General features: G+C 57.2%; 2 protein-coding genes across 7 annotated transcripts in view; one reads left to right on the forward strand and one right to left on the reverse strand.

Moving 5' to 3' along the window:
- Window positions 1-15441: 15441 nt before the first annotated feature.
- Window positions 15442-20857, reverse strand: CLEC11A (C-type lectin domain containing 11A). Of its 2 annotated transcripts, none has more exons than XM_080645073.1 (4): window positions 20292-20857; window positions 17043-17232; window positions 16532-16723; window positions 15442-16107 (listed from the first exon to the last, which is right to left on the reverse strand). In XM_080645073.1, exons 1-4 carry the CDS (start codon window positions 20484-20486, stop codon window positions 15662-15664), a joined length of 1023 nt encoding a protein of 340 aa, XP_080501199.1. In that variant the 5' UTR covers window positions 20487-20857; the 3' UTR covers window positions 15442-15661. The 2 variants fall into 2 exon arrangements, with proteins under 2 accessions (XP_080501199.1, XP_080501200.1); XM_080645074.1 differs by lacking the exon at window positions 20292-20857 and adding an exon at window positions 17478-17793.
- Window positions 20858-21120: 263 nt separating this feature from the next.
- The window catches only part of SHANK1 (SH3 and multiple ankyrin repeat domains 1), a 51783-nt gene continuing 47750 nt past the window's right edge, over window positions 21121-25153 (forward strand). For 2 of the 5 annotated variants that reach the window (XM_080645068.1, XM_080645071.1), the window contains exons 1-3: window positions 21126-21600; window positions 24056-24353; window positions 24542-24745. In XM_080645068.1, the coding sequence (XP_080501194.1) occupies window positions 24099-24353; window positions 24542-24745 (459 nt within the window). In that variant the 5' untranslated portion in view covers window positions 21126-21600; window positions 24056-24098. Of the gene's footprint in view, window positions 21601-24055; window positions 24354-24541; window positions 24746-25153 lie in introns of all 5 variants that reach the window. The other 3 variants (XM_080645072.1, XM_080645069.1, XM_080645070.1) reach the window with 3 other exon arrangements.

A 25153-nucleotide genomic window follows, 5' to 3' on the forward strand; every position in this document is an offset into this window, starting at 1 on the left:
TAGCCTGGATTGGAGCTGAGCAGATAACGCCCAACTCCCCAGACGGGCATGGGGGCACTCCCAGCACCCACGCCTCAGAACAGAATTCTGGACCGATGTCTCGGTGAGAACCTACCGGAGGAGTTAAGGCTGCGTCCAGCCCCTCTTCTCGGTAGCAAATTGCACTGCCTCAGCGTGTCCAACAGGGAGGGGGGCAAGGTGAGGGAGGAGGAGAGGGGGTCCCGGTTTAGAGACGCTCACTCCCTGCCTCTCCCTCCGGCCCCTTCTGGCCTGGCCTGCGCCCCCTCCCCCACCGTTCTTTTCTACGAGTACACTTGGCATTGAGCCTGCCCCTCCCCTGCTCACACACCTGCCATGGCTCCCCACTGCCCCTGGACAAAGTCCCAGCCCCTCCTCCGCCTGGCCTTTCACTGAGGCCCATCAAAGCCCTCAGCTGGACCTCCCATCGCGTCCCCTGGAGCTCGGCCCGCCCACCTGCTCCGTCACAGCTGGGACCCCCTCGGTGTCTCCCCGTCCCTGTCCATTGCTGGGGCCTCTTGCAGATTAGAGTCTGGGTCTGGGTCCCCTGGGGTCCCCAGTGTCATTCACCACAGGAACCTCACAGGAGGATGTCACTAACACCTTAAACCCAGTCCTCGGTCAGGTCAGCCTGAGACTGGGGGGCGGGGAGGGGGGTGGACAGCACCCACTCGCCACAGGACGTGTCCCAGGAGAGGGGGGGCAGAGCAAATGAAACAGATGAGGCTTTAGGCTGCCGCTTCGCCCCTCTTCATTTTATTCCACCGAACAAGCCTGGGGACCCAGATAGCCGAGCTCCGGAGATGGAGTCCGACCCTGACATCGACCCTGCCGGGACCGTGGGACCGTGACCTGGGCAGGTGGGTCCTACCCCGCGGGCAGCTGAGGGTGGGAGCGGTGGGTGCTCAGACCCCAGGAACAGAGTCTGCAGCCAGCAGGCAGGGGTGGGAGCCGAGAGGGGTGTCAGGTGTCAGGTGTCGGGGGATGCGCTGTCTCCTGACAGCTGCTGTTTCCCCACTTTGGTGACAGTCTGTCTGTCTCCCGCCGCTGGGAACACATCCACCCTCCGCGGCTGGGGCTCCGCCTCCCTCTCTCCTTGTTGACAGAAACAGGTCGTGATTAAGAGCGTGAGGCCGCCCTCCTGCCTGGGAGGGAAGGTCTCCGTGGGATCCGCAGGTCGGGGCTGTCTCCCCCCGCCCCCCGGCCCGGGGCTAGGGCTGCGAGCTCCAGGGCATGGCTGCATGCGTGGCAGGCCCCGTGGGTCCCAGGGACCGTGCAGTCTGTGTGCTCCGTGGTCAATGCTGGGCACAGGGTACAGCGTGGAGGTGGGGCTGTAGGATCTGAATAATGAGGACTGTCTGCCCCTCCCCCCTAGCAACCCAGCCCCTCCCCCTGGCAACCCAGCCCCGCCCCCTGGCAACCCAGCCCCTCCCCCTGGCAACCCAGCCCCGCCCCCTGGAAAGTCACCCCTACTTTTGAAATGTCGGGCACCTTTTCCCCTCAAATGTAGGCTCCCCTCCCCGCCGTCTTTCTGATGCCAGTGCCTCGAACCATGCGGTTCACCTGACAGGCCTTCACTAACCAGGACTGAATGGGTTAGCGGGGTGAGACCATTTAAGTCCCCACTACCACTTACTCGCTGTGTGACCTCTGGGAGGTGGCTTTACCTCTCTGAGCCTCAGTGGCCTCATCTGGGCAATGGGCGTCATTGTGCGAAGCCACTTTCGGGAGCCCACGCGTTGATAAGACTCCGCACGGGACCGGGTGCACGGGACCGGTGCACCGGACGTGATCCATGCCCGTGAGGGTCCTTGTCTGATGATGGAAGGAGTGAGTTGCCTGCTTGGGTTCTTAGGGAAATCTTATCAGAGAGGGTTTTCAGTCCCTCTTTGGCCCAGTAAGAATCCGAGGTACGCAGGGCCGGCATGGCTCAGTGGTTGAGCATCGGCCTATGAACCAGGAGGTCACGGTTCCATTCCTGGTCAGGGCACATGCCCTGGTTGTGGGCTCGATCCCCAGTGGGGGGCATGCAGGAGGCAGCCCATCCATGATTCTCTCTCATCATTGATGTTTCTATCTCTCTCTCCCTCTCCCTTCCTCTCTGAAGTCAATAAAATTATATTTAAAATAATCTATACTAATAAAAAGGAAATATGCTAATTAGACTGGGAGACCTTCCAGAAGTCCTTCTGGACAAAGCCATGATGGCAGGGCGGAGGCAGAGACGGTTAGGGGCAATCAGGCCAGGAGGGGAGGGCAGTTGGGGGTGATCAGTCTGGGGGGGGGACAGTAGGGAGTGAGCAGCCAACATGGGGGGGGGCAGTTGGGGGCAAGCAGGCTGGCAGGAGGAGCAGTTGGGGGTGAACAGGCCGGCAGGCAGAGTGGTTAGGGGCACTCAGGCAGGCAGGCAGGTGAGGGGTTAGGAGCCAGCGGTCCTGGATTGTGAGAGGGATGTCCCTTGAGGGGTCCCAGATTGGAGAGGGTGCAGGCGGGGCTGAGGGACACCCCGCCACCCCCTGTGTACGAATTTCGTGCACCGGGCCTCTAGTAATAATAATAATAAAACAGAAGTCTTCCTGGAAAGGAAGGATGGAAGGAATACGGGGAAATAACCAGGTGTCTCGGGCAGAGCGATTGAGACCAGGCGGTGCCAGGAAGACGTCCAGAAGGAAGAGGCGGGGTTGGGCGGGCCGTGCAGCCGCCCAGGGAAGAGGCTGCAAACTTTAAGGTTCCCATCATCCCCTGGGCACTTGGGCTCAGAAACGGGGTGACTGAGGAGCCCCGCCTCACCTCGGACCCCCGGGCAGGGCTGAAGGCAGAGGCTGGAAGAACTGCTCTTGGAAATCCCGGCCAATAAAGGCCGAGAGGGAAGGGCTGAGCAGCTGTTGAGGGGAAGGGAGCCCAGAGGGTGGGCAGCGTGTCGGAGGGTCCTGCGACTCCGCCAGCCCCCGTGGCCCCCAGCGCGCCGCGGGAACCGGGAACCGGGAGGTGAAGGAGGCGCGCACCCGGACCAGCGGCAGCCTCTCTGTCCGCGGGCGCGGGCCGGCCCTCCCGCAGCAGCCGGTGCGCAGGAGGCGGGCGCGGGCGCTGGTGACCCCGGGGGCCATGGGATGGTGTGGTGCGCACCCAGCTCTGCCTCGTGACGCGGAGAGCAGGGGAGTGGGCGTGGCTGTTGCCAATAACACTTTATGGAGGGACACTGAATTTCGTCTTTCCTATCATTTTTTTTAAAAATATATTTCTTTATTGATTTCAGAGAGGGAGCGATAGAAACATCAATGATGGGAGAGAATCATTGATCGGCTGCCTCCTGCACGCCCCCCACTGGGGATGGAGCGCACAACCCGGGCCTGTGCCCTTGTTGGGAATGGAACCCAGCACCCTTCAGTCGCAGGCTGATGCCCTTATCCACTGAGCTAAACCAGCTAGGGCTTGTTTCATATATATATATATTGAGAGAGAGAGAGAGAGAGAGAGAGAGAGAGAGAGAGAGAGAGAGAGAGAGAGAGAGAGAGATTTTATTGATTTTTTACAGAGAGGAAGAGAGAGGGATAGAGAGTTAGAAACATCCATCAGCTGCCTCCTGCACACCTCCTATTGGGGATAGGCCCGCAACCAAGGTACATGCCCTTGACCGGAATCGAACCTGGGACCTTTCAGTCTGCAGGCTGACGCTCTATCCACTGAGCCAAACCGGCCAGGGCTCATATGATTTTTATGCATCATGAACATTATGCTTTGGATTTTGTTCAAGCATGTTAGATTGGAAAAACCATTGTTAACACGTCAGGCTATACAGAAACAGGCCTTGGGCTGGGGTTTTCCAACCTTGACCTAGACCCGGTGAGGCAGTCTTTCTTTATTTTTTTAAAATATATTTTATTGATTTTTTTACAGAGAGGAAGGAAGAGGGAGTGAGAGTTAGAAACATGGAAGAGAGAGAAACATCAATCAGCTGCCTCCTGCACACCCCCTACTGGGGATGTGCCCACAACTAAGGTACATGCCATTGACCGGAATCGAACCTGGGACCCTTGAGTCCACAGGCTGACGCTCTATCCACTGAGCCAAACAGGTCAGGGCCTTTCTTTATTTTTTAAAATATATTTTTATTGATTTTTAGAGAGAGGAAGGGAGAAGAAGAGAGAGAAACATCGATGAGAGAGAAATATCCATCGGCTGCTTCCTGCACGCCCCCTCCACCACCTCCACCACCTCCACCACCTCCACCACCTCCACCACCTCCACCACCTCCACCACCTCCACCACCACTGGGGATCAAGACCCCAGCATGTGCCCTGACCGGGAATCGAACCGGGATCTCCTGGCTCATCGGCTGACGCTCAACCACTGAGCCACGCCGGCCGCGCGGCTCCGGCTCTTCTTGGGAAAAGTGTCCCCTGGTGATGGACTTATTGGCATGGTTGTGATGTCCCGTGTGACGATCTGTCTTCCTAAAACCGGCAGCTACTCATTCCCTCCCCCGCCTCACGAGCCATCTCCTCACTTCTCTTTCCCCCACCCGCCTCCTGGAATCCGAGACTTTTGTTCCCTTTTCTGTCACTTTACATGATGAGGTTGCTTGTCACAGGAGGTACCGTTTTTCTCCCGAGTCTAGATCTCCCCTTTTCATTTTAGCTTGAGTTGTTGCTTTACACACAGAGCTGTTAAATGTAAGGCTGTCAAATCTGTATCCTGAATGCGAGAAGGAAGGGAAAAGAATGGCTTTAAGTATTTTTTAAAAGGAAGGCATTTCCTGGAGACAGAAGAATTCACACGTTTCGCTTGCTGTGCTAGGGTTTTGACAAATGCATGCATTGTGTCACCGCCATCTCCTCCCCCCCCAAATTAAATTCCCTTGTGCCCTTTTTCCTTTAAGTATTCTGAAACACAGGCAAGCCAAAAGAAGTGGCATGGCCCTAACCGGTTTGGCTCAGTGGATAGAGCGTCGGCTTGCGGACTGAAGGGTCCCAGGTTTGATTCCGGTCAAGGGCACGGACCTCAGTTGCAGGCTCCTCCCTGGCCCAGGCCCTGTTCAGGGCTTGAGAGGAGGCAACCAATTGATGCGTTTCTCTCACATTGAGTTTCTCTCTGTCTTTCCCTCTCTCTTCCACTCACTCTCTCTAAAATCAATGAAAAAATATCCTCGCCTGAGGATTTTTTTTTAAAAGTGCCAACCAAGAATCCTATACCCAGCAAAGCTGTCTTTCAAAAGTGAAGGTAAGCCCAGCCAGTGTGGCTCAGTGGTTGAGCATTGACCTACGAACCAGAGGTCACAGTTCAATTCCCGGTCAGGGCACATGTCTGGGTTGCGGGCTTGATACCCAGTAGGGGGCGTGCAGGAGGCAGCCTATCGATGATTCTCTCTCATCATTGATGTTTCTATTTCTCTCACTCTCCCTCTTCCTTCCTCTCTGAAATCAATAAAAATATTTTTAAAAAGAAATTACATCAAAAATCTTTAAGGAATTAAAAAGACTTAACAATTTATTATTTAAAAATAAATGAATAAAATAATTGGTCATCCTTATGGGAAAAAATTAAGTTGGGTCTCTACATCACACCTCATAAAAATAAAACCACACACACACAACTTCAAATGATGAAAGACTTCAATGTGGAAGTCAAAGCTTTTAGAAGATAATGAAGGACAATGTCCTTATCACCTTGGGGTAGGGAAGGGTTTCTTAAAAGAGTCCCCAAAAGTACCCAGCATAAATATTTGGAAATTTGACTACGTTAACATTAAGAAACTTCTGCCCTGGCCCAGTAGTCAGGTGGTTAGAGCATCATCCCTTTCACTCTCTAAAAATCAATGGAAAAAATATCAATTGCCCGGCCGGCGTGGCCGAGCATCAACCTATGACCCAAGAGGTCACAGTTCGATTCCCAGTCAGGGCACATGCCTGGGTTGCGGGCTTGGTCCCCAGTGTGGGGCGTGCAGGAGGCAACTGATCCATGATTCTCTCTCCTCATTGATGTTTCTCCCTCTCTCTCCCTCCCTCTCTCTCTCTTTCTCTGAAATCAATAAAAATATATATGAAAAAAAATAGCAGACCATGGAAACACAGATGCTCATTTGGGAAATGCACAAATGTCAGCCAGAACAAAGCGAATTCGCTGTAGTGTCTGCCCCCGAGAACACCACACCATGGCAACAACACAGGAACAGAGCGACACGAGCGAATATTTGTAATACGTTTGCCTTTATTATTTTTTAAAAATATTTTTATTGATTTCAGAGAGGAAGAGAGAGGAAGAGAGATAGAAACATCAATGATGAGAATCATTGATCGGCTGCCTCCTGCACGCCCCCTACTGGGCATTGAGCCCACAACCCGGGCATGTGCCCCTGACTGGAATCGAACCTGGGACCCTTCATCCCGCAGGCTGATGCTCTATCCACTGAGCCAAACAGGTTAGAGCTAATACGTTTGCCTTTAAAAAGCTAGTTGCAACCTGCACACAGGTGTTTACAGCAGCTTTACTCATTATCACCAAAACTTAGGAGCAACCAGGACGACCTTCAGGAGGTGAATTAATAAATTAACTAGGGTCCCTCCAGACAATGGAATAGTATTCAATGCTAAAAAGAAGTGAGCGCCCTACCTGGTTTGGCTCAGTGGGTAGAGCATCAGCCTGCGGGCTGAAGGGTCCTGGGTTCGATTCTGACCAAGGGCACATGCCCAGGTCTCAGCTCGATCCCCAGTAGGGGGCGTGCAGGAGAGACAGCCAGTCAATGACTCTCTCTCATCATTGGTGTTTCTCTCTCTCTCTCTCCCTCGGAAATCAATAAAAAAATATTTTTAAAGAAATAAGATAGCCGAAACCGGTTTGGCTCAGTGGATAGAGCGTCGGCCTGCAGACTGAAGGGTCCCGGGTTCGATTCCGGTCAAGGGCATGTACCTTGGTTGCGGGCACATCCCCAGTGGGAGGTGTGCAGGAGGCAGCTGATCGATGTTTCTCTCTCATCAATGTTTCTAGCTTTCTATCCCTCTCCCTTCCTCTCTGTAAAAAATACCAATAAAATATATTTAAAAAAAGAAAGAAAGGAAGAAAGAAAGAAAGAAAGAAAGAAAGAAAGAAAGAAGATAAAATAACTAAAAAGAAATGTGCGATCCCCCTTTTCACTCTGCCCGTTGGACTTAGATCTTTCTTGGTCATTCAAGTGGGGCAAAGGAAATATCCTTTTAAAACTCTGAGAAACTGGAGTAGCCTGTCAGAGGAAACAAACAAACAAAACAAACAAAATTGGGCTGTCAAGCCGTGAGGAGACACGAAGGAGCCTTAAATGCATATTACCAAGTGAAAGAAGCCAACCTATGAAGGCTGCACACGGTGTGGTCCCAACCACAGGACACTCTGGGAGAGGCAAAACCATGGAGACAGTGAAAAGGTCAGTAACTGCCAGGTTTGGGTGGGACAGTGCCGGGGTTCTTGTTCCGGCATTAAGAGGGGGTTCAGCAATCAGGAGAAAGGCTGTGTGTAACTTAAGTAAGAGTCCAGAGACGAAAGATAATTTTGAAAGGCATTGGGGGTCAGAGGAGCGTGGCTGAAGAAACCAAGTTCTCTCTGTCTCAGGACCCCTTGCTTTTTATTAACACAAATTGTCCTAAGGCAAGGTGCAGATAATACACTTCAAAGGCCAGGGTTTCCGTACAGAAGCATGGTCAGATTGGGGAATTGCCTTCGGCTGTTTAGGTATTTGGCCAACAGGAGGCAATAACATGTAGATTAAGATGCCCTGAGCTGTCTGGCAGTAAACAATCGTCCTTTTCAGGTTTGGGGAAATGCCTTTAGCCATTTCCAACAGGTGATAACATATGTTGAATCCCCAAGTTCCATCAACCTTTTGATGAAACTCTTGCAATTATGACATGCTGGAATTGGCTTCCGGCATGACAGGGAGGGATGAATAGGATTTTGAGGGCAGTGAAGACACTCAGTACAATACCATAGTTATGTATACATGCCATCATAGCTCTAGCTGGCTTAGCTCAGTGGATATAGCATCTGCTTGCAGACTGAAGGGTCCTGGGTTCCATTCTGATCAAGGGCATGTATCTCAGTGGCAGGTTCAATCCTGGGCCCTAGTCAGGACATGTGCGGGAGGCAACCAATTGATGTCTCTCTCTCACATCAGTGTTTCTCTCTCTCTGTCTCTCCCTCTCCCTTCCACTCTCTCTAAGAATCAATGGAAAAATATCCTCAGGTCACCCTCACCAGTTTTGCTCAGTGGATAGAGCGTCAGCCTGTGGACTGAAGGGTCCCAGGTTCGATTCCTGTCAAGGGCATGTACCTTGGTTGCTGGGTTGATCCCCAGAAGGGGGTGTGCAGGAGACTAGCCAATCAATGATTCTCTCTCATCATTGAGGTTTCTGTCTCTCTCTCTGTCCCTCTCCCTTCTTCTCTGAAATCAATAAAAAATATATTTTAAAAAATAATAAATAAATAAAACATATTTTTAATCAGACTTTAATGATGATAATAAGGCCAGCTGCCTAGGAGATACAGTAAGACATGGTTGTGTCTACTCTAACCTCCCCATCAGCCGATGTTGAAGCCCTAATCTCCTGTACCCTGGGAGGTGACGGTATTTGGAAAAGTTAAGTTAAAATGAGGTCATTAGGGTGGGCCCTATCCCAAGCTGATTGGTGTCCTTGTAAGAAGAGGGTCTTTGGAGACACTGGGAATGCCCAGGCATCGAGGAAGAGGACACTGAGAAGGTGGCCGTCTGCAAGCCAGGGAGAGAGGCCCCAGAACCAACCATTCGTCATCTCGGACCTCCAGCCTCCAGAACTGTGAGAAATAATTTCTGTTGTTGAAACCACCTGGTCTGTGGTACTTTGTTATGGCAGCCCGGGATGGGGGGGGGGGGGGGAGGCGGGGGGGAGAGGGATGGGATAAGGAAAGGATGACTTAACAGTAACACCCTATTCTTTTTTAAAAAAATACATTTTCATTGCTTTCAGAGAGGAAGGGAGAGGTGGTGAGAGAGAGAAAATCAATGATGAGAGAGAATCATTGATCGGCGGCTGCCTCCTGCACGCCCCACACTAAGGATCGACCCCGCAACCTGGGCAAGTGCCCAGACCGGGAATCGAACCGTGACCGCTTGGTTCATAGATCGATGCTCGACCACTGAGCCACACCAGTTGGCAACACCCTATTCTTAAGTAGAGTTGTGGGCTAATGGGGGTCTTTTTGTGCCTCTGTTTTTACACATATATTATTTTACATGAGTCAGATATTACAAAACTGCCAGAAAGATTGTTCTTAAGGCAAAACTGGAATTCCATTTCCTGCCACCTCTGCCCCCAGCTCCACCAGCTGTGACTCCCTGCCCACCAGGCTGCCCAGAGCGGTCAGAACCCAGCTGTGTTTGGAAGAGGTGGGAAGAGGGATTGAGAGGGGGCAGTCACTTGCTTCCCCACAGGAATTCCATGAACCCTTGCTCATCCCGCCCTCAGGCTTGACTCACACAAACCACCTGTGGTCTGAAAAGAAGCATCTTACAGTGATGAGGCTGGTATTTGGGAAGGAGGTGATGGCTTGGGGCTGCAACAGAGGAGCGATCATTCAAATGAATGAATGAATGAATGAATGAATGAATGAATGAAGGACATGGGCAAGGGAAAAACCTCTTGAAGCCAGGAAGGAGTCACGTTCACGGACGTCGGAAAAATGACTTTACAACAAAATAGGCCGTTCTGTGCTTTACACACTTCATACCACTGACCTCACCTCATTTATTCTGGGGGAGAATGTATAACCTGGACCGAATCATTATGAAGGAACATCAGGTACACTCTAGTGAGGAACTTCTTTAAAAAAAAAAAAAAAAAAAGTGGGAGGGGGGAGTTAAGGAGAGAGCTGTTCTTTCAAAATGTCAAGATCATAACAATGGAAATGTTCCCATTCAAAGAGACATGACAACTACATGCAATAGGGGGACTCCAGGCTGGAACCTGAACCGGAGGGGCAAGTGCTATGAAGGACAGCATTTGGGTCAACTGACAAATCTGGAACATCACCAGTAGATTAGAAAAAATAATGATGTAAATGGTTCCTTCACTGAGGCTGATTACTGTGGTTATGTAAGAGACTAGAGGCCCGGTGCATGAAATTCGTGCATGGATAGGGTCCCTAGGCCTGGCCGGCAATCCGGGCCAATCGGGGGGCCTTCTGGCTGCCTGCCGGTGCCTTCCTTCATTCCGTGCCGCCCCCTGGTGGTCATCACACGTCAGAGCGAGCAATCGAACTCCCGGTCTCCCAGTTAAACTCCCCAGGGGACACTTTGCATATTAGCCTTTTTATATATAGAGAGAGATCTCCACTCTTAGGAAATACACACTGAAGTATTTAGGGGTCGAGGGCCATGATGTGTGTAAGAAACCCTTAAATACTTCCAAAAATTATGTATTTATTGAGAAAGGAATACCACCTACAACTGGAAAAAAATCTGTCTGCCATCCATCTGCAGGGTCAACAGGACACATCTCCCAGGGATAGGCTGTAAGGTGTCCTAACCACGCCCTTTTGTGAGTGACTGCTGCTATCCTGCTCACTGAGAAACCTTGTTCTCTCAAATCAGAGGCTTTTAGAAACTTTGCTATTTGAAGCTGTAGCCATAAGAATGAAACATCCTACTCTTGCCTGGAATGTGTACGGCACTTTGACACAGACAAGAAGCCTCCATTTCCGGCCCCGAACTTAACTTGGTAGTTTCCAGAGAAACAGGACCCCGAGTCCACTTTGCAGTCCAGGCCTGATGTTGGCTTATTTACACATGTCCGTGTTTCACTCTAAGCTATCAAAAAGGTTTCACTTAATTTCACCAAAATTCCTCTCTTTCCCCAAATCCTGTAACTCGACCACAGTTCCTCCACTGGAATGTGGTCTCCTTCAATGCAATGCGTCTGTAAACTGACTTTGGTTTGTTCCTGGTGAATGGGTTAGGATGGATAGATCGATAAAGATAAAGATAAAGATAAAGATAAAGATAAAGATAAAGATAAAGATAAATGCAGGAGGCAGCTGATCAATGTTTCTCATCAATGTTTCTAACTCTCTATCCCTCTCCCTTCCTCTCTGTAAAAAATCAATAAAATATACTTTTAAAAAAAAGATAAAGCAATGGGGCCCTGGCAGGTGTTGCTCGATGGTTAGAGACTGGCCAGTGTACGGAAGGGTCGAGGGTTTGATTCCCGGCCAAGGGCACATAAATGGGTTACAGGTTCAATCCCTGGTGGGGGCGTGTGGGAGGCAACCAATCAACCAATATGTTTCTCTCTTACATTGAGGTTTCTCTCTCACTCTCTCTTTCTTTTTTCTTTTTTAAAATATATTTTATTAATTTTTTACAGAGAGGAAGGGAGAGAGATAGAGAGTTAAAAACATCAGTGAGAGAGAAACATCAATCAGCTGCCTCTTGCACACTCCCTACTGGGGATGTGCCCGCAACCAAGGTACATGCCCTTGACCAGAATCGAACCGGGGAACCTTCAGTCTGCAGGCCGACACTCTATCCACTGAGCCAAATCGGTTAGGGCTCATTCCCTCTTTCTTTCTCCCCCATCCTCCCTTCCACTCTCTCTAAAAATCAATGGGAAAAATATCCTCAAGTGAGGGTTAACAAAAAATAAATTAAAAAGATAAAGCAATGGGGTAAACTTGACAATAGAAGAATCTGGGTAAAGGGTATATAAAATACAAAATACTATTTGTGCTTGTGCAAGTTATCTGTAAGTTTAAAATTATTTCCAAATAAAAAATTTTGGTATGCTTTTTAAAATATATATATTTTATTGTTTTTTTACAGAGAGGAAGGGAGAGGGAGAGAGAGTTAGAAACATGGAAGAGAGAGAAACATCAATCAACTGCCTCCTGCACACCCCCCACTGGGGATGTGCCTGCAACCAAGGTACATGCCCTTGACCGGAATCGAACCTGGGACCCTTGAGTCCACAGGCCGACGCTCTATCCATTGAGCCAAACCAGTAAGGGCTGGTATACTTTTTTAAAAAATACATGTTTTCTTATTGATTTTAGAGAGAGAGGAAGGGAGAGGGGAAAAGAGAAGCCGATAGGAATTGTACCATTGACCTTTTGGTGCAAAGGATGACATTCAACCAACTGAGCCACACCAGGCTGGGTGTGGTTTGCTTTTTTTTTTTTTTTAACTAAAAGCTAGGTTGTTGCCCACCAGTGTTTAGCAAACTTTTTGCAGGCAAAGGAAATTTTTTTGTTGTATTTTATACTGTCATCTAGTATTTAGACACTCAAATTTAGATAACTATTTCTTTTTAAAAAAATATTTTTTATTGATTTCAGAGAGGAAGGGAGAAGGAGAGAGAGAGAGGAACTAAGACTCTATCTAATAAAAGAGTAATATGCAAATTGACCGTCACTCTAACCCACAAGATGGCTGCCCCCATGTGGTCAAAGATGGCTGTGACAAGATGGCCAGCAGGGGAGGGCAGTTGGAAGGGACCAGGTCTGTAAGGGAGGACAGTTGTGGGCGATCAGGCTAGCAGGGGAGGGCAGCTGGGAGGGACCAGGCCTGCAAGGGAGGGCAGTTGGGGGGGGACCAGGCCTGCAGGGGAGGGCAGTTAGGGGTGACCAGGCCTGTAGGGGAGGGCAGTTAGGGGCAATCAGGCTGGCAGGGGAGCAGTTAGGCATCAATCAGGCTGTCAGGGGAGTGGTTAGGGGGTGATCAGGCTGGCAGGCAGAATCAGTTAGGGGCAATCAGGAAGGCAAGCAGGCAAGCAGTTGGGAGCCAGCAGTCCTGGATTGTGAGAGGGTTGTCCTACTGCCTGTTTAGGCTGGATCCCTAAACGGGCAGTCGGACAGCCCTTGAGGGGTCCCAGATTGGAGAGGGTGCAGGTTGAGCTGAGGGACACATCCCCCACCCATGCACGAATTTTGTGCACCGGGCCTCTAGTCAATGATAAGAGAGAATCATTGATGACTGCCTTCTGCACGCTCCCTACTGGGGATGGAGCCCACATCCCAGGCATGTGCCCTGACAAAATCGAACCATGACCTCCTGGTTCATAGGTGATGCTCAACCACTATTTTTAACCATTTTCCATGAACCTATTTCACTTATTTTAAAAATGGTTATTACCTACCCACGGAAATTCATCGTATTTTGAAAAAAAAAAAAACTTGTTGGAAAGATCTGAGCGCTAGTTACAGTATAAAAGTAAGACTCCACGCTTTGCGTTTTTCTACTGGTTAAAGCATGGCGCGTGACCGGACTACATTTCCCTTCTACCTCGGGCCTAGCCCCAATGGGTTGGGGAGAAGGAGTCTGAACTCTGATTGGAGACTGCTGAGCTCTCTCTTCATTGCAAAGGGCGTGATCCTAAGCTTGCTGGGAAATGTAGGCGATCCCCACGTGAGAGGAGTGGGCGGGGCTTGCGGAAGGACCTGCGTGAGGCACCCAATGGCTGCCGGAAAACGTGGCGGTAGGCCTGTCGCTCAGCCGCCTGGGATTTGTAGTCCTGACAAGTCCCTATGGCTACCAGTGCTAGTTCTGCTCCAGGCTGGATCATCTCAGGCCTTGCGCCCTTCCTCCACCACTTCCCTGGATCCATTAATGTTTCTACCCTAGCTGCTGAGGCTTGCACTGGTCCGCGGCTCCCGGTTCTCAGAGCAGATGCTCCTCGCAGAGAGCCAGGGAGGGGGCACTGGCAAAAGCTGGCCCTTGGCAGGCCTGGGAGGGAAAGGGTTCCCATAGGCAGACCTGAGTCAGGAATAAACCCAGAATGCTGTATGTAGGCGAGCTGATCTGATGTAAAAACTCCTTGCAAATGCCTTCCACTCACCACCTCAGACCTGTGTGCCCCAACTCTTTGTTCCTAGGCCTGTATGACAGACATTGCCAGACAGTGGCATCTAGAGTGTTGGAGGGTGTGATGGGGAAAGCCTCGGACCTGTGGAAGCCCGGGGGATTTGCCAGGAAGGAAGAGAAGCAGTTGGAGATCCGACTCAGGGTCCCCAACATGGCCCCACCCAGCCATCCTGGAGGCTTCATTCAAGGGGCTTCCATGTGCCACGGTATGCGGGGTGCACGGAGTTGCTTTATACCCAGCCCTGCCCCACAGTGGTCCCCCAGTCTGGCTGACCAGTGCAGGGTCAGGAGAGAAGTCTCACTCACATTTGCCCAGTAAGAAGTGTCCTAGGCAGGACTAGAACTTGGGCCTTCTGGCTCCAGAGTCCAGGCAAGTATAGCCACTAACTGCCCGATCCACTTACTGCCCAGAATGTCAAGTCCATGGGGGTGAACCCCTCCTGGGCAAAGGCAGAAACCCAACATCTGCCTCATCTACCCTCTGGTTGCCTATGACATTCTGCTGCCCCACCTCCAGCCTGGAAAACAAGCTTAGGGGCAAGAATTTTGAGCAAGGTCTTCAGTCCCATGATTGACATCTTCCTGACCAGAGGCCACCCCCTCATACTCCCACCTCTCATTCTTCATCTGGAGGGGGCGTGGTGCTTCCCCCTTTTTGGAAATGACAGGGGTGACTGTCACTGGTTGACCCAACGGTGACACTTTCGGCTGGTTGGTGCCACAGCTGAGGGAAGAAGAAATGTAATGATCTCTTGGTTTCTATGATAATGTCAGAGTCAGGGCCATGATGCCAGTATTGGGGGGAGACACTGGGGTGATTTCTGGGTGTCCCCACTGCCCCAGGGAATAAAGGTATGAAAAATGGTGGGGAAGGAGAGAGATCGAGTGGCTCATGTTCCACCATTTCCCAAGTGCTCACTCACTTCCTGGGCTCACCTGAACATCCCAAGAACCATACAAGGTAGATGTGATTGTGCCCATGTTCAGATGAGGAAACTGAGGCTCGGAGCAGGGAAGAGACTGGCTCATGGCCTCACAGGCAGGGAGTAGAGGAAGGAACATTGGGAGGGAGCCTACACTTCCAGGCTGGGTAGGTCTTCAAGTTTGTGTCTCAACACAGGCCCCTGGGGGTGGGAGAAGGGGGTGGGGCGGTGCCCCATGAGCCATCTGCTAAAGCAAGCTTGAGACTCTACACAAAATTAAACGAGGTCTTTCTCGCAAGACTTGTCAGAGCCTTTAGCTCCTTTGCGATTCCCAGATTTTCTCTGATCAGGACCAAGACCTGGGGCAATGATTGACAGGCCCTGGGTCCCAAAGGCCCTGTGCGGGGCCACATATGGGGGTGAAGGTGTTAAGTGTGTGTACTTATGTATTCTTGACATCTGTGTGCAGGAATGGAGGGCCGTGTGTACATATGCATCAGTGGTCTCATCTGATGACTCTGGGGTTCAAATAACACCCGTAAAAGAGGAACGGGACAGGCACCCCAAGGCCAGGTTCTTGCCTTTCCCGGCCTGCCACGCGGCGAGGGAAAGGCCAAAAGTGCTCCCACTGCCCGCTCAAGTCAGATTCCACAAGGCTTTATTGTCGCCGGACCTTGCCTGGTGCTCGCCGCTCCCAGGAAAAACACAGGCAAGGAAGGGGTCCCGGCCCCGCAGGAGCCCCCGCCTCCGGGATCGCCCAGTCAGGCAGGGTGGGAGGGAAGGGCGTTCTCGCTGGGTGCGCGGCCCTGGCAAAGGGCGGGTTGCGGGATGGAATGGAGGGGGGAAGGGGGGACCGGCCCCGCTAGAAGGGGAACTCGCAGACGTAGTAGAGGCGCCGCTCGCAGTCGTGGTCCCACCAGGAGCCGTCGTCCGAGGCCTGCGCCACGCAGTTCTCGAGCGCGCCGCCGTTGGGCTGGTTGGGGCTGAGCGGGTGCGGCGCGGTGCTGGGCTCGCTGCCGGGCTCGGGGCCGGGCGCGCGGTGCCAGGCGAAGAAGGTCACGCGCTGGCCGTTCTCGAAGAGGTAAAGGCCCTCAGCGCGCCGGTCGTGCACGCCCAGCCACACGGGCCAGTTGTAGGGAGCCAGCGCCCCGCGCAGGTAGCGAGTGAGCGCCTCCATCTGCTGGCGGTCGGCCGGCTGCGCGAGGCTCCCACCCCGCGCCACGCACCGCGCCTGCGCCGCCGCCTGCGCCTCGAAGTCGCGCGAGAGCAGGAAGCACTTGTGGCCCAGGCGCAGCCCCTTCAGGCAGCCTGCGGGAGGGGCGGGGTCAGGCCCTCTGTGGGCGTGGAGGGGCGGGGCCAGATCCTCCAGGGGCGTGGACAAGGCGGGGTCAGAGACTCCGCGGTCGGTCAGGGAGGAGGCGGGGTCAAGAGCCAGCAAGGGGGCGGAGTCAAGGCCGCCGGGGGCGGAGCGACACTGTAGGGACCGGACAGTAGGGGGCGTGGCGCGTGCCGAGTGGGGTAGGCTCTACCGCGTGGTGTGGAGTGTTTCTCCCCCACCTCCCGCCTGCTCCCGGCATTCCCCCTCCCCGCTACTCTAACCTCCCCATCAGCCAACACCCCCAAGTTTCAAGGAACCCCCTCGCCCCAGACTTCTCCGGGCCCCCTCCTTCCACCAGTTCCCCGCCAGGCCCGGATCGCCCCGCTTGCCCCGCCCCGCACTGTGCGGACTCACCCTCCAAGCGGCCGTGCTCGCGCTCCGCGCGGCTCTGCGCCTCCTGCAGGACTTGCACGGCGTCGCGGGTGTCGCCCACCGCCTCCCGCAGCTGCCGCAGCCCCTTGGTCAGCTCGACCACGCGGGTGTCCAACACGTGCAGACGGACGTGCAGCTGGTGCAGGCCTGTGTCTAGGCCGGCCAGGCGGCCCACTGCATACGGACAGGGCGCACATTGGATGGGGACCCTGGGGACGGAATCAGGGGAGCGGAGGACCTGGGGGGACAGGGACCTATGGCCTCTGGGGGCCGAGTTTGTGGGAGGGGAGTTGGGGGATACGGGAATCCTGGAAGGTCGGTGGCCCCGGGCTTTTTGGGAGGCAAAGCCGGGACCCAGAGCTCACAGGGTTGTGGGTGCGACGGGCTGGGCCGTGAGCAATTGAAAGGGTCCCCCGGTGGCGAGCGGACAGTTCATTTTGGTGAAAATGATGGCGGACGCCTGGCTGGCAGGGCAGACCTAATGATAACTCACGGATGTAAGTGATGGCGTCCTCCGGGGTGGGAGAGGGGCTGGGGCTGGAGGAGGGGATTGGCGTTGCTTCCTCTTCTTCCTCCTCCCCCTGCTGGCCCTCCTCAGTCTCCCAGGCCCCTTTGTCTTCAGGGGTTCCCTCAAGATTGTCGTCCCCCCTCGCAGTGGGCAGCCCCAGGGCTTCCTGTAAATGCTGAGGCAGGGGAGGGATGGTCAGGGACAGCCCGTCGCCCCATTCTGACTCCCCAGATGCTCCAACCACCCCCTCTGCAGCTGTAATCTGGCTCACTGCCCTCGAGTCCCTTCTGTGAGCCCATCGCCCCCACCCTCTGGACCTCTCCCATCCCTCCCGCTGGCCCAGTTCCCTGATCTGCAACAGCCCCTCCCAAGGCCATGGTGGTCGTGGTCACCATCCCCCCCAGCCACTCCCCAACTCACCTTCAGCATCAGGGCCTCCCTCTCCCGCTCCTCCTCCTGGGCGCCTCCCCAGCCCCCCTCCCACTCCCTCTCGGCTCCCCGAGCCCCGTGGCTGAAACCCAGGAGCTGGGGGACCACCAGGGCCCCAAGGAGCCAGGCTGCCTGCATCAGGGTGGGCTCGCAGCACCCAAGGCTGTGGACAAATGTCTCTCAGGAGGGGGGGGGGTCTCTGGGGACTGGAGTGTGTGCAGATCACTAGCCCCCGGTCCCCACCTCTCCCAGCTCCTCCCTGGTCCCTCTCCTCCCCACTCCTGTCTGTTCCTGGTCTCAGTTCCTCGATGTGTGTCTCTCCCCGCCTCTCTTGGCTCCCCCGAGGCCCTGCCTCTGTGGCCGGAAACCTCCAACGTTCCAAAGCCTGGATCCCGCCCTGGGTCTCCCCTCACACCGCCCTCTTCCCACTTTCCAGAGCTCACTCCGCCCTGTTCTTTCCTTCTGCCCTGCCCAAACGCTCTGATGGGCAGGAAGAGCACGGGGCTAGCTCTCCAAGGGATCCCGCAGACACAGCCTCTACCCAGGAATCCCCTCAGGGGTTGTTGGGCCGGGACCCTGCCTCCCTCTGTCCCTGGCCACTCCTCACGGGGGGAGGGGGGCAGGGGGGAGACTGCAGGATCTCTCCAAGGTTGTCATTACGCTGCTAGAAGAGGCTTTCCCACCCTTTTCAGGCTCTAGGGCACCTTCTGCCTCAGGTCTCCCATCCCACCCTCCACGCTCTTGCCCCAAGATGCAAGTGAGTGTGTGGGACACATACAAAGAGCATGCGTGTGGGTGTGTGTGCAGCCCCAGGAGGCCGGCCTCTGGGATTCATTTACCATATATTTTCCTGGAGGCCTGCAGACCAGGCCCTTTATGACTGGGGACTCCAGACAGACCGTCCCACTGGGTGAGGGGCTAGGGCAGAGGGGAGGGAGGAGGATGGGTGAGTGGGGGGTCAAGGATGCTTTCTCCGGGAGGTGGAGCAGGCAGGTGCTGGGCTGGGTGCACACAGAGCTCTGAGCAGTCAGCGAGGTTCATCTCCAGCCTGGACCACTGCAGTCGCCTCCTCCTGCTCTCCCCCTCCTTCCTCCCGAGCCCCTCCAATCCATGCTGCTTGCCGCAGCCAGAGCAATGCTTCCAAACTGTAAATCAGACCCTGTCACTCCCCACTCCCCTGCTCCCCCAGCTTCCCATCACAGGCGGAGGAGAAGCCAAACCCTGCCCTTGGCGAGGGTCTGGCCTGCCCTGCAGGGGGCTGGGAAGGGCGGGTCCTTTGCAATTCTGCAAGCTCATCACCCCCTCGCCCCTGCCCCCTAGGATCCAGCCACACTGGAGTGTGGGTAGCCTCTTGGCCACTTCCTGAATGCTGAGCTCCTTCCCACCTCATAGCTTTAGCACCGGTCTTTTCATCCTTCTAGAAGAAGGCTCTGTGGCCCAGCCCCTGCTCATTCCCGAAATCTCAGCCCCGAGAGGCCTTTCCCAGAGAGGCCTTCCTTTTTATCTAAAGAAGCATCGCTTCTGCAAATTACTTTATTAAAACACCCCCTTTTATCTTCTCAGTATACTCAACACTGGCGTTGTTTGTTTGTCCTCTGTCTCCTGCCAGTGAAGGCAGGGGTTCGTGTTTATTGCTGGATCCCCAGAGCTAGAACAGGGCCAACCTAGCACATAGTAGGTGCTCAATCAGTTGCTGAGTGAGAAAAGAAGTAGCCACTCATGGCACGGTAACTTCGCCAAACGATGGGAAGCTTGACTGTTGTGCTCAGATGGCACCCTGTGCTCCTGAGGCAGAGGCAGAGGGGCACACAGGGAAGGGTCAGGGCAGCCAGGGTGGATGAGGTGGTGAGGGCAGAGGGAGAGAGGATGCACAGGCAAGAGAAGCAAGAGGCCATGCCATGCCCACTCTATGCCAGACTCGTGACTCATGCAGGGCTTTCCCAGATTTGGCCCGGTCGGTGGTGCCAGCAAGCATGGAGCTCACCAGCCAGGGATGCCAGGGCCCACTCTTCAAGGGAGGAAACCAAGGCTCAGAGAGGGGACAGCAGCCTGCCGGAGGTCACCAGCCTGGAGGCAGTTGGCCAAGGCTTCTGGCTCTAAGCAAGAGCAGGGCACCTGCCCTCGGCTGCTGGGAGCCCCAGGAGGGGCCTTGGACATCAATGCGCCCAGGCTTCCCTCTTCCAAGAAAGCAGAGGACAGCGTGACCTTGGGGAGGCCACTGCCACCTCAGAGGGTTCTGAGGACCCCTCACCAGCAGCTACAGGCCTCCAGACGTGATGCACAGACCGGGAGAGGCCTTGTAAACTGTAGACGGGTGCACAGCCTCTTTCGCTGATGGCACCAACGCGGGCAGCTGTTCTCTCCCAGGGCCCAGCTGCTCACCACCTGGGTCGCTGGGTGGGTGTGCACCAGAGGGGGGCTTCCCAGAGCTGGCACCTGCTCCAGCTCCAACAGAGGCACCCGGAGCCTGCAGCTGGAGATGTCTCCGAGGCATCTGTGGGTGCTGTTGGAACCGGGAGAAGGGTCGAAGGCTGAGCTAGGGAGGCGATTTCATGGAAGCCCTGCGGGACCTGCCCTGACTCTGTGGGTGCATCCGGGGCACCAGCCAGCTGAGCAGTGAGAGGGACTATGCAACCATGGTGTTCCCCACAGTGAACAATCGCGGTGTGAAGACCGTGAGCCCCTGAGCCCGCCACCTATCCCTGATCCCTGGCACCACCTCGGTGACCTTGGGTAAGTAGGTGGCTTGGCCTCTCTGAACCTCAATTTCCCTCTCTGGAAAACAGGGGTGGCGAATGTCCCCACCTGGCCCACGGGTTGGTGGGAGAAGTCCGTGAGTAAATCCAGACCGGAGCCCCGCACACAGGAAGTGCTCACGAACTGTCTGCATTCATCATGCAGGGCAGCTGTGGCCCCCGGCCGTTGCCTGCATCTGAATGGGCGTGTGCACACCTGGGTGACGGAGGGTGTGGTAGGTGGGTGGGTGTGATGGGGGCGCATGCACACATCTCCCTAAGGTGTGTGTCTGCTTTGGGGGTGCGTGTGAGTTGGAGACCTGAGCGTGCACACTGGGTGCCTGTGGTGTGTGGGGTGCATTAGTGCGTGCTGTGCTGCCCGTGTGCTCTGGCGCACAGGTGTGCTACGTGCATGTCACGCGTGCTGAGCGCGTTTGTGGAATCGTACTCTCAGGTAGGTCCTCCATGCACGCCCTGCAGAGGATGTACATGTGCGGATGTCTGCACCTGCAGGGCCAGCTAGCGACTCTGTGCACCTGTGTCTTGGGAGAAGGGGTGTGCGCGCGCGTTAGGGGGACAGCACGGGAGTCTGTAGCTCTCAGAATCCTATTGGAGGGTGTAGAGTTCAGCAACGAAGATTTATTGCACCCTACTGTGTGTAGAGAGGGTGGGAGGGGCTCTGGGAAGGGGTGGTCCTGGGGTGTGAGTGTGGAGGGGGTACCGTTAGGGGGGCGGGGCCCCCTGGTCTGGGTTTGGGGGCAAGCAGGGGTGGAGTCCGGGTTGGGGATCTGGTGGCGAAGAGGAGTAGTGGGGGAGGGGAGGGGGAGGGGGCGGAGCCGGCGTTGGGGGGGGATGGGCGAGGTTTGGGGGCGCGGGGAGGGGCGATGTCTCCTCTGCCGGCTCCCGGAGGGAGGGGAGAGGGCGGAGGGAGGGAAAGAGGGAGGGAGACCGAGAGAGAGACCGGGTGAGGGAGAGACAGCGAGAGCGAGAGAGCGAGAAGGGAGACAGAGGAGGCACGGAGCGGGCGGCGGCGGCGGCGGCGGCGGCGGCCTGAGGAAGAGGAGGAGGAAGAGCCGGCGGAGCCGCGGCGCCCGGAGCGGCCGGACCGAGCCGGGGGCGGGCTAGCCGGGAGGGGCGCGGCGGCCGCGGCTAAAAGGGGACGCTCTGCGGCTGGCCAGGCCCGGTCCGCGGGCGGGGGTGAGGTCCTCGGCCCCCCCGCCCTCCCCCCGGCCCCCGCCCGCCCCCGTCCCGGCCCGCTCGCCCTCCGGGGCGGTGGGGCATGGCCTGAGGGTCCTCCGTCTCCGGGGGGGTGGGGGGTGGGGGGAGGGGGGAGGGGCTGCGGGCGCCGCCGACCGGGACTCAGCAGCCCCGCCAGGCAGGTAAGAGGGCCGAGAAGCCGGGGGTTCGGGGGCGCCGCGGGGCTGGGGATGCAGGAGGGGGCGGGGGCGCCCGGACGTCCTTGGCCGCGCGTCGGGCTCTGGGCCCCGGCGTGCGGTGGGGGGGGGGGGGGGCCGGGAGGGGACCGTTGCCCCGGGCGACGCCAAATTGGGTTACGCCCGGGTCCCGGGTGCCCCGTCCCAGATCGCCGACTTGATGGGAGGATGCGCCCCCATCCCCCGCCAGCAGAACCCCCGGCCTGAGCCCCCTCCCGGCGCTGCACGGCCGACAGGCCGGCCGTGCGTCCGCCTCTGGCCCGGCCCGGCCACTCCCCCGCCTCGCCCACCCGCTACCCGCGCCCGGGAGCTCTCACGCCGCCGCCGCCGCGCGGGCCCCTCCCCCGGGTCACCCCGCGCCCACCCCCCTCAGCGAGGGTCTGGCTTCGGCCTCCTCCGCCCCCTTCGACCCCCTTCTAGTTTCTGCTTCTCCTTCCGGCTCCTCCAATCCACTCCACCCCCCTCGCCAGCTCCCCTTCCCCACCCGCCGCCTGCCTCTCCCTTTTCCACCGGCCGGCGCGCCCCCTCGGCTCCCGCCCCCGAGTCCCGCTGCCGGGTCCCCCGCCCCCTCTCCCGCCGGGCTCTCCCCCGCGGGATCCTCGGCCCCAGACCCGCTCCCTCTCCCGCCTCTCTCCGCCTCCTTCCACTCTCCCGGGTCCCCTGCCGGCCTCCCCGCCGTCCCCGACCCCGGCAGCTTCCAGGGCGCCCCCTCTCTCCATCCCCCCTCGCCGATTCCCAGCCCGTCTCAGTGCCAGCTGCGTGCCAGCTATTCTTAGCCGCCGAGCGTTTGATTCATGCCGCCCCGGCGGAGTGTGCCCGCTCCCTCCTTCGGGCCGCAGGGGGAGGGGCCGGCGTGGTCCGGGGGTTGGGGGCAGCGCCCGCGCGCGCGGCGGCCGGGCCAGCTCTGCCTTCATCCCAGTGGCAACCCTCCTAGTGCCGGGGTAGGCTGGAGGTCAGCCAGGGTCAGCCGAGGGGGAGTGGCCGCGGGCCCCCTGTTGGGAGGTGCGGGGTGGAGTCGCGCGGAGAGGGGGAGGCCGGGGTTCCGCGGTGTTCCGCGGGGTTCCGCCAGGGCGAGGTGGGGGCCGCGCCGCCCGGTACCTGGCGGGGCGGGGGCTGCAGGGGCCCGAGCTCGCGTGGGGGAGTGGTTGGCCGGCGGTGCTGCTGGCTCGCCCACAGCTCTTGGAAGTCTCCTCGCACACAACATTTTGCCTTCCCTCCCCAACCCCCCCAGCCCATCCCCACTCCCCCAAAGTCAGCAGTACCCTCCACTGCTTCCCATCACCATGGCAACGGTGCAGGAGCTGGGCCTGGTGTGGGGGGGAGGGACCAGACCAGACATTCTGGTTTCCGGTGCTGGGGTAGGAGTGGGGGAGAAGATGAGCCAGGCGGACCCCATTGGGGACCCACTGCTCTAAGGCTACCTCATTGGAAAAGAGTAGGGATGGGGAGATGACCCTACCCCAGTCCCCGGACCCTCACCCCACTCATCCCTCCCAGCCCCTGTCTCCCTCAGAGTGGGGCCACCAGTGCCAGGCGGTGCTGGTCCACCCACCCTGCATCGCCAGTTCTCGAACATGCCCACAAGTCATCTTCAGCCCCCCTCCCCCACTGACACAGGCCACCACACCACTGCCCCCTGGACAGCCCTCCCAGGGCCGCCTCCCCAGCCCCCCACACCCTCTTAAGATGCCCCCAACAACCTGCACAGGCCACCTCCTGTGGTTCCCTCAGGGACACCCCATGCATGATGCTCCGCCCCATGGCACCCCATCCAGGTGCCCCTGGGACATTGGCTCCCCAGCACACGTTTGCAGCCACACTTCAATGAAGTCACCGGCTCCACCCTCTACGGGCACCACGTGGCCTCCTGCTCCCACTGCCCCGGGCTCATGACACCTCCCTGTTTCCCTTACTACGTCTCAGCCCCATACCCCCCCTCACCCCCCCTAGCCAGGGAGAGGGTGGGAGGCCTCGGGTGAGGGGCCAGGCTGGGGCCAGGAGGGCAGGGTGCCGGTGGGCCGTCCACCTGTCTGTCCTCGGCTAATTTTAGCTGCATTTTCCGTGGCCTGGCAAAGTGGGCCAGTAGCTCCCGCGGTGATTCTGCGGTTTCTGGGACACCAGCACGCTGACCCAGCGGCAAAGTGGGGCGCAGGAGGGGCGGGGGCTGCGAGCAGGGCCAAGGGCAGGGAAGGAGACATGTGCTGGCAGCGTGGCAGGGATGGGGGTGTGTGCACAGGAGGCGGGAGCGTCTGGGGGTGTGTCCAGCCTCCGGCCTTGGGCCTGCCCGCCAGCCTCCGGCAGTGTGGGGCCGCTGGCCTGGACTCCTGGGCCGCCCAGTGTGCCTGTGGCCTTTGAAGGGTCGGGGCTCCGAGGCTGACGGCCACCCTTGGCCCCCCCACAGCGACCTGTGATGCTGCCGTCCCCCATCGCCCCGTGGCCCCACGATGACCCACAGCCCCGCCTCAAGCGAGGACGAGGAACGCCACAGTGCCAGCGAGTGCCCCGAGGGCGGCTCAGAGTCCGACAGCTCCCCAGACGGGCCCGGGAGAGGCCTCCAGGGGACCCGGGGCCGGGGCAGCGGGGCACCTGGTAGCCTGGCCTCGGCGGGAGGCCTCCAGGGCCGCTCCATGTCCTCCCTGGACGACGCCCACTTCAGCATGATGGTCTTCAGGATCGGCATCCCGGACCTGCACCAGACAGTGAGTGACCAGTCCCGGGACAGCAGGGGCACAGGCCCAGGCCGGCCCCCGGAGGCCACCGCCGCCTGGCCCTCATTTCCAGACCCCCACGTGCTCCCCAAGACCCCCGACCTGTTCCAGCATCACCCCCACCCGCTTCCCGAACCAGCTCAGGCTCCTCCCTGTGGCCTTGTCGCCTTCCCCGCCAGAAATGCCTGCGCTTCAACCCTGATGCCACCATCTGGACCGCCAAGCAGCAGGTGCTCTGCGCCCTGAGCGAGAGCCTGCAGGACGTGCTCAACTACGGCCTGTTCCAGCCCGCCACCTCGGGCCGTGACGCCAACTTCCTGGAGGAGGAGCGGCTGCTGCGGGAGTACCCCCAGTCCTTCGAGAAGGGGGTGCCCTACCTGGAGGTGAGCCCCACAGCCTTCCCAGGTGAGAGGAGGCGTGTCCCGCCACACAGCTGCCCCCTCCAGTTTCCCTCCCAGCCAAAGACCTGAGCAAGGAATCTTCGGGATCTCTGGGCCCCTGAGAACCACCTAAGAGTCAGAGAGGCCCAAGTTCATGTGACTGTCGGTTCTACAAGCGGCAGAGTGGCCTTGGGAAAGCCACTTCCCCGCTCCAGGCTTCTCCTCACCCGTCACACTGGGGAAGGATTCCTAGTTTTAGCAGGTGTTTCAGAACATTCCCTTATAGTCTGCCCCCCCACAGCGGGCCTGTGCCTCTACAACAGGCCTGCACCCCCACAGCGGGCCTGCACCCCCAGAGCAGGCCTGCACCCCCACAGCGGGCCTGTGCCTCCACAACAGGCCTGCACCCCC

Source organism: Plecotus auritus, assembly GCF_963455305.1.
Source record: "Plecotus auritus genome assembly, chromosome: 10".
NCBI classification, from domain to species: domain Eukaryota; kingdom Metazoa; phylum Chordata; class Mammalia; order Chiroptera; family Vespertilionidae; genus Plecotus; species Plecotus auritus.

Excerpts from the sequence above, each read along its gene's own strand:
- CLEC11A (XM_080645073.1), bottom strand. The coding sequence starts at position 20,486 with ATGCGCCCCCATCACACCCACCCACCTACCACACCCTCCGTCACCCAG. Across the intron at positions 17,233-20,291 it reads CCCACCAACCCGTGGGCCAG|CATTTACAGGAAGCCCTGGG; the intron begins GTGGGGACATTC and ends CCCCTGCCTCAG. Across the intron at positions 16,724-17,042 it reads GGACGCCATCACTTACATCC|TGGGCCGCCTGGCCGGCCTA; the intron begins GTGAGTTATCAT and ends GTCCGTATGCAG.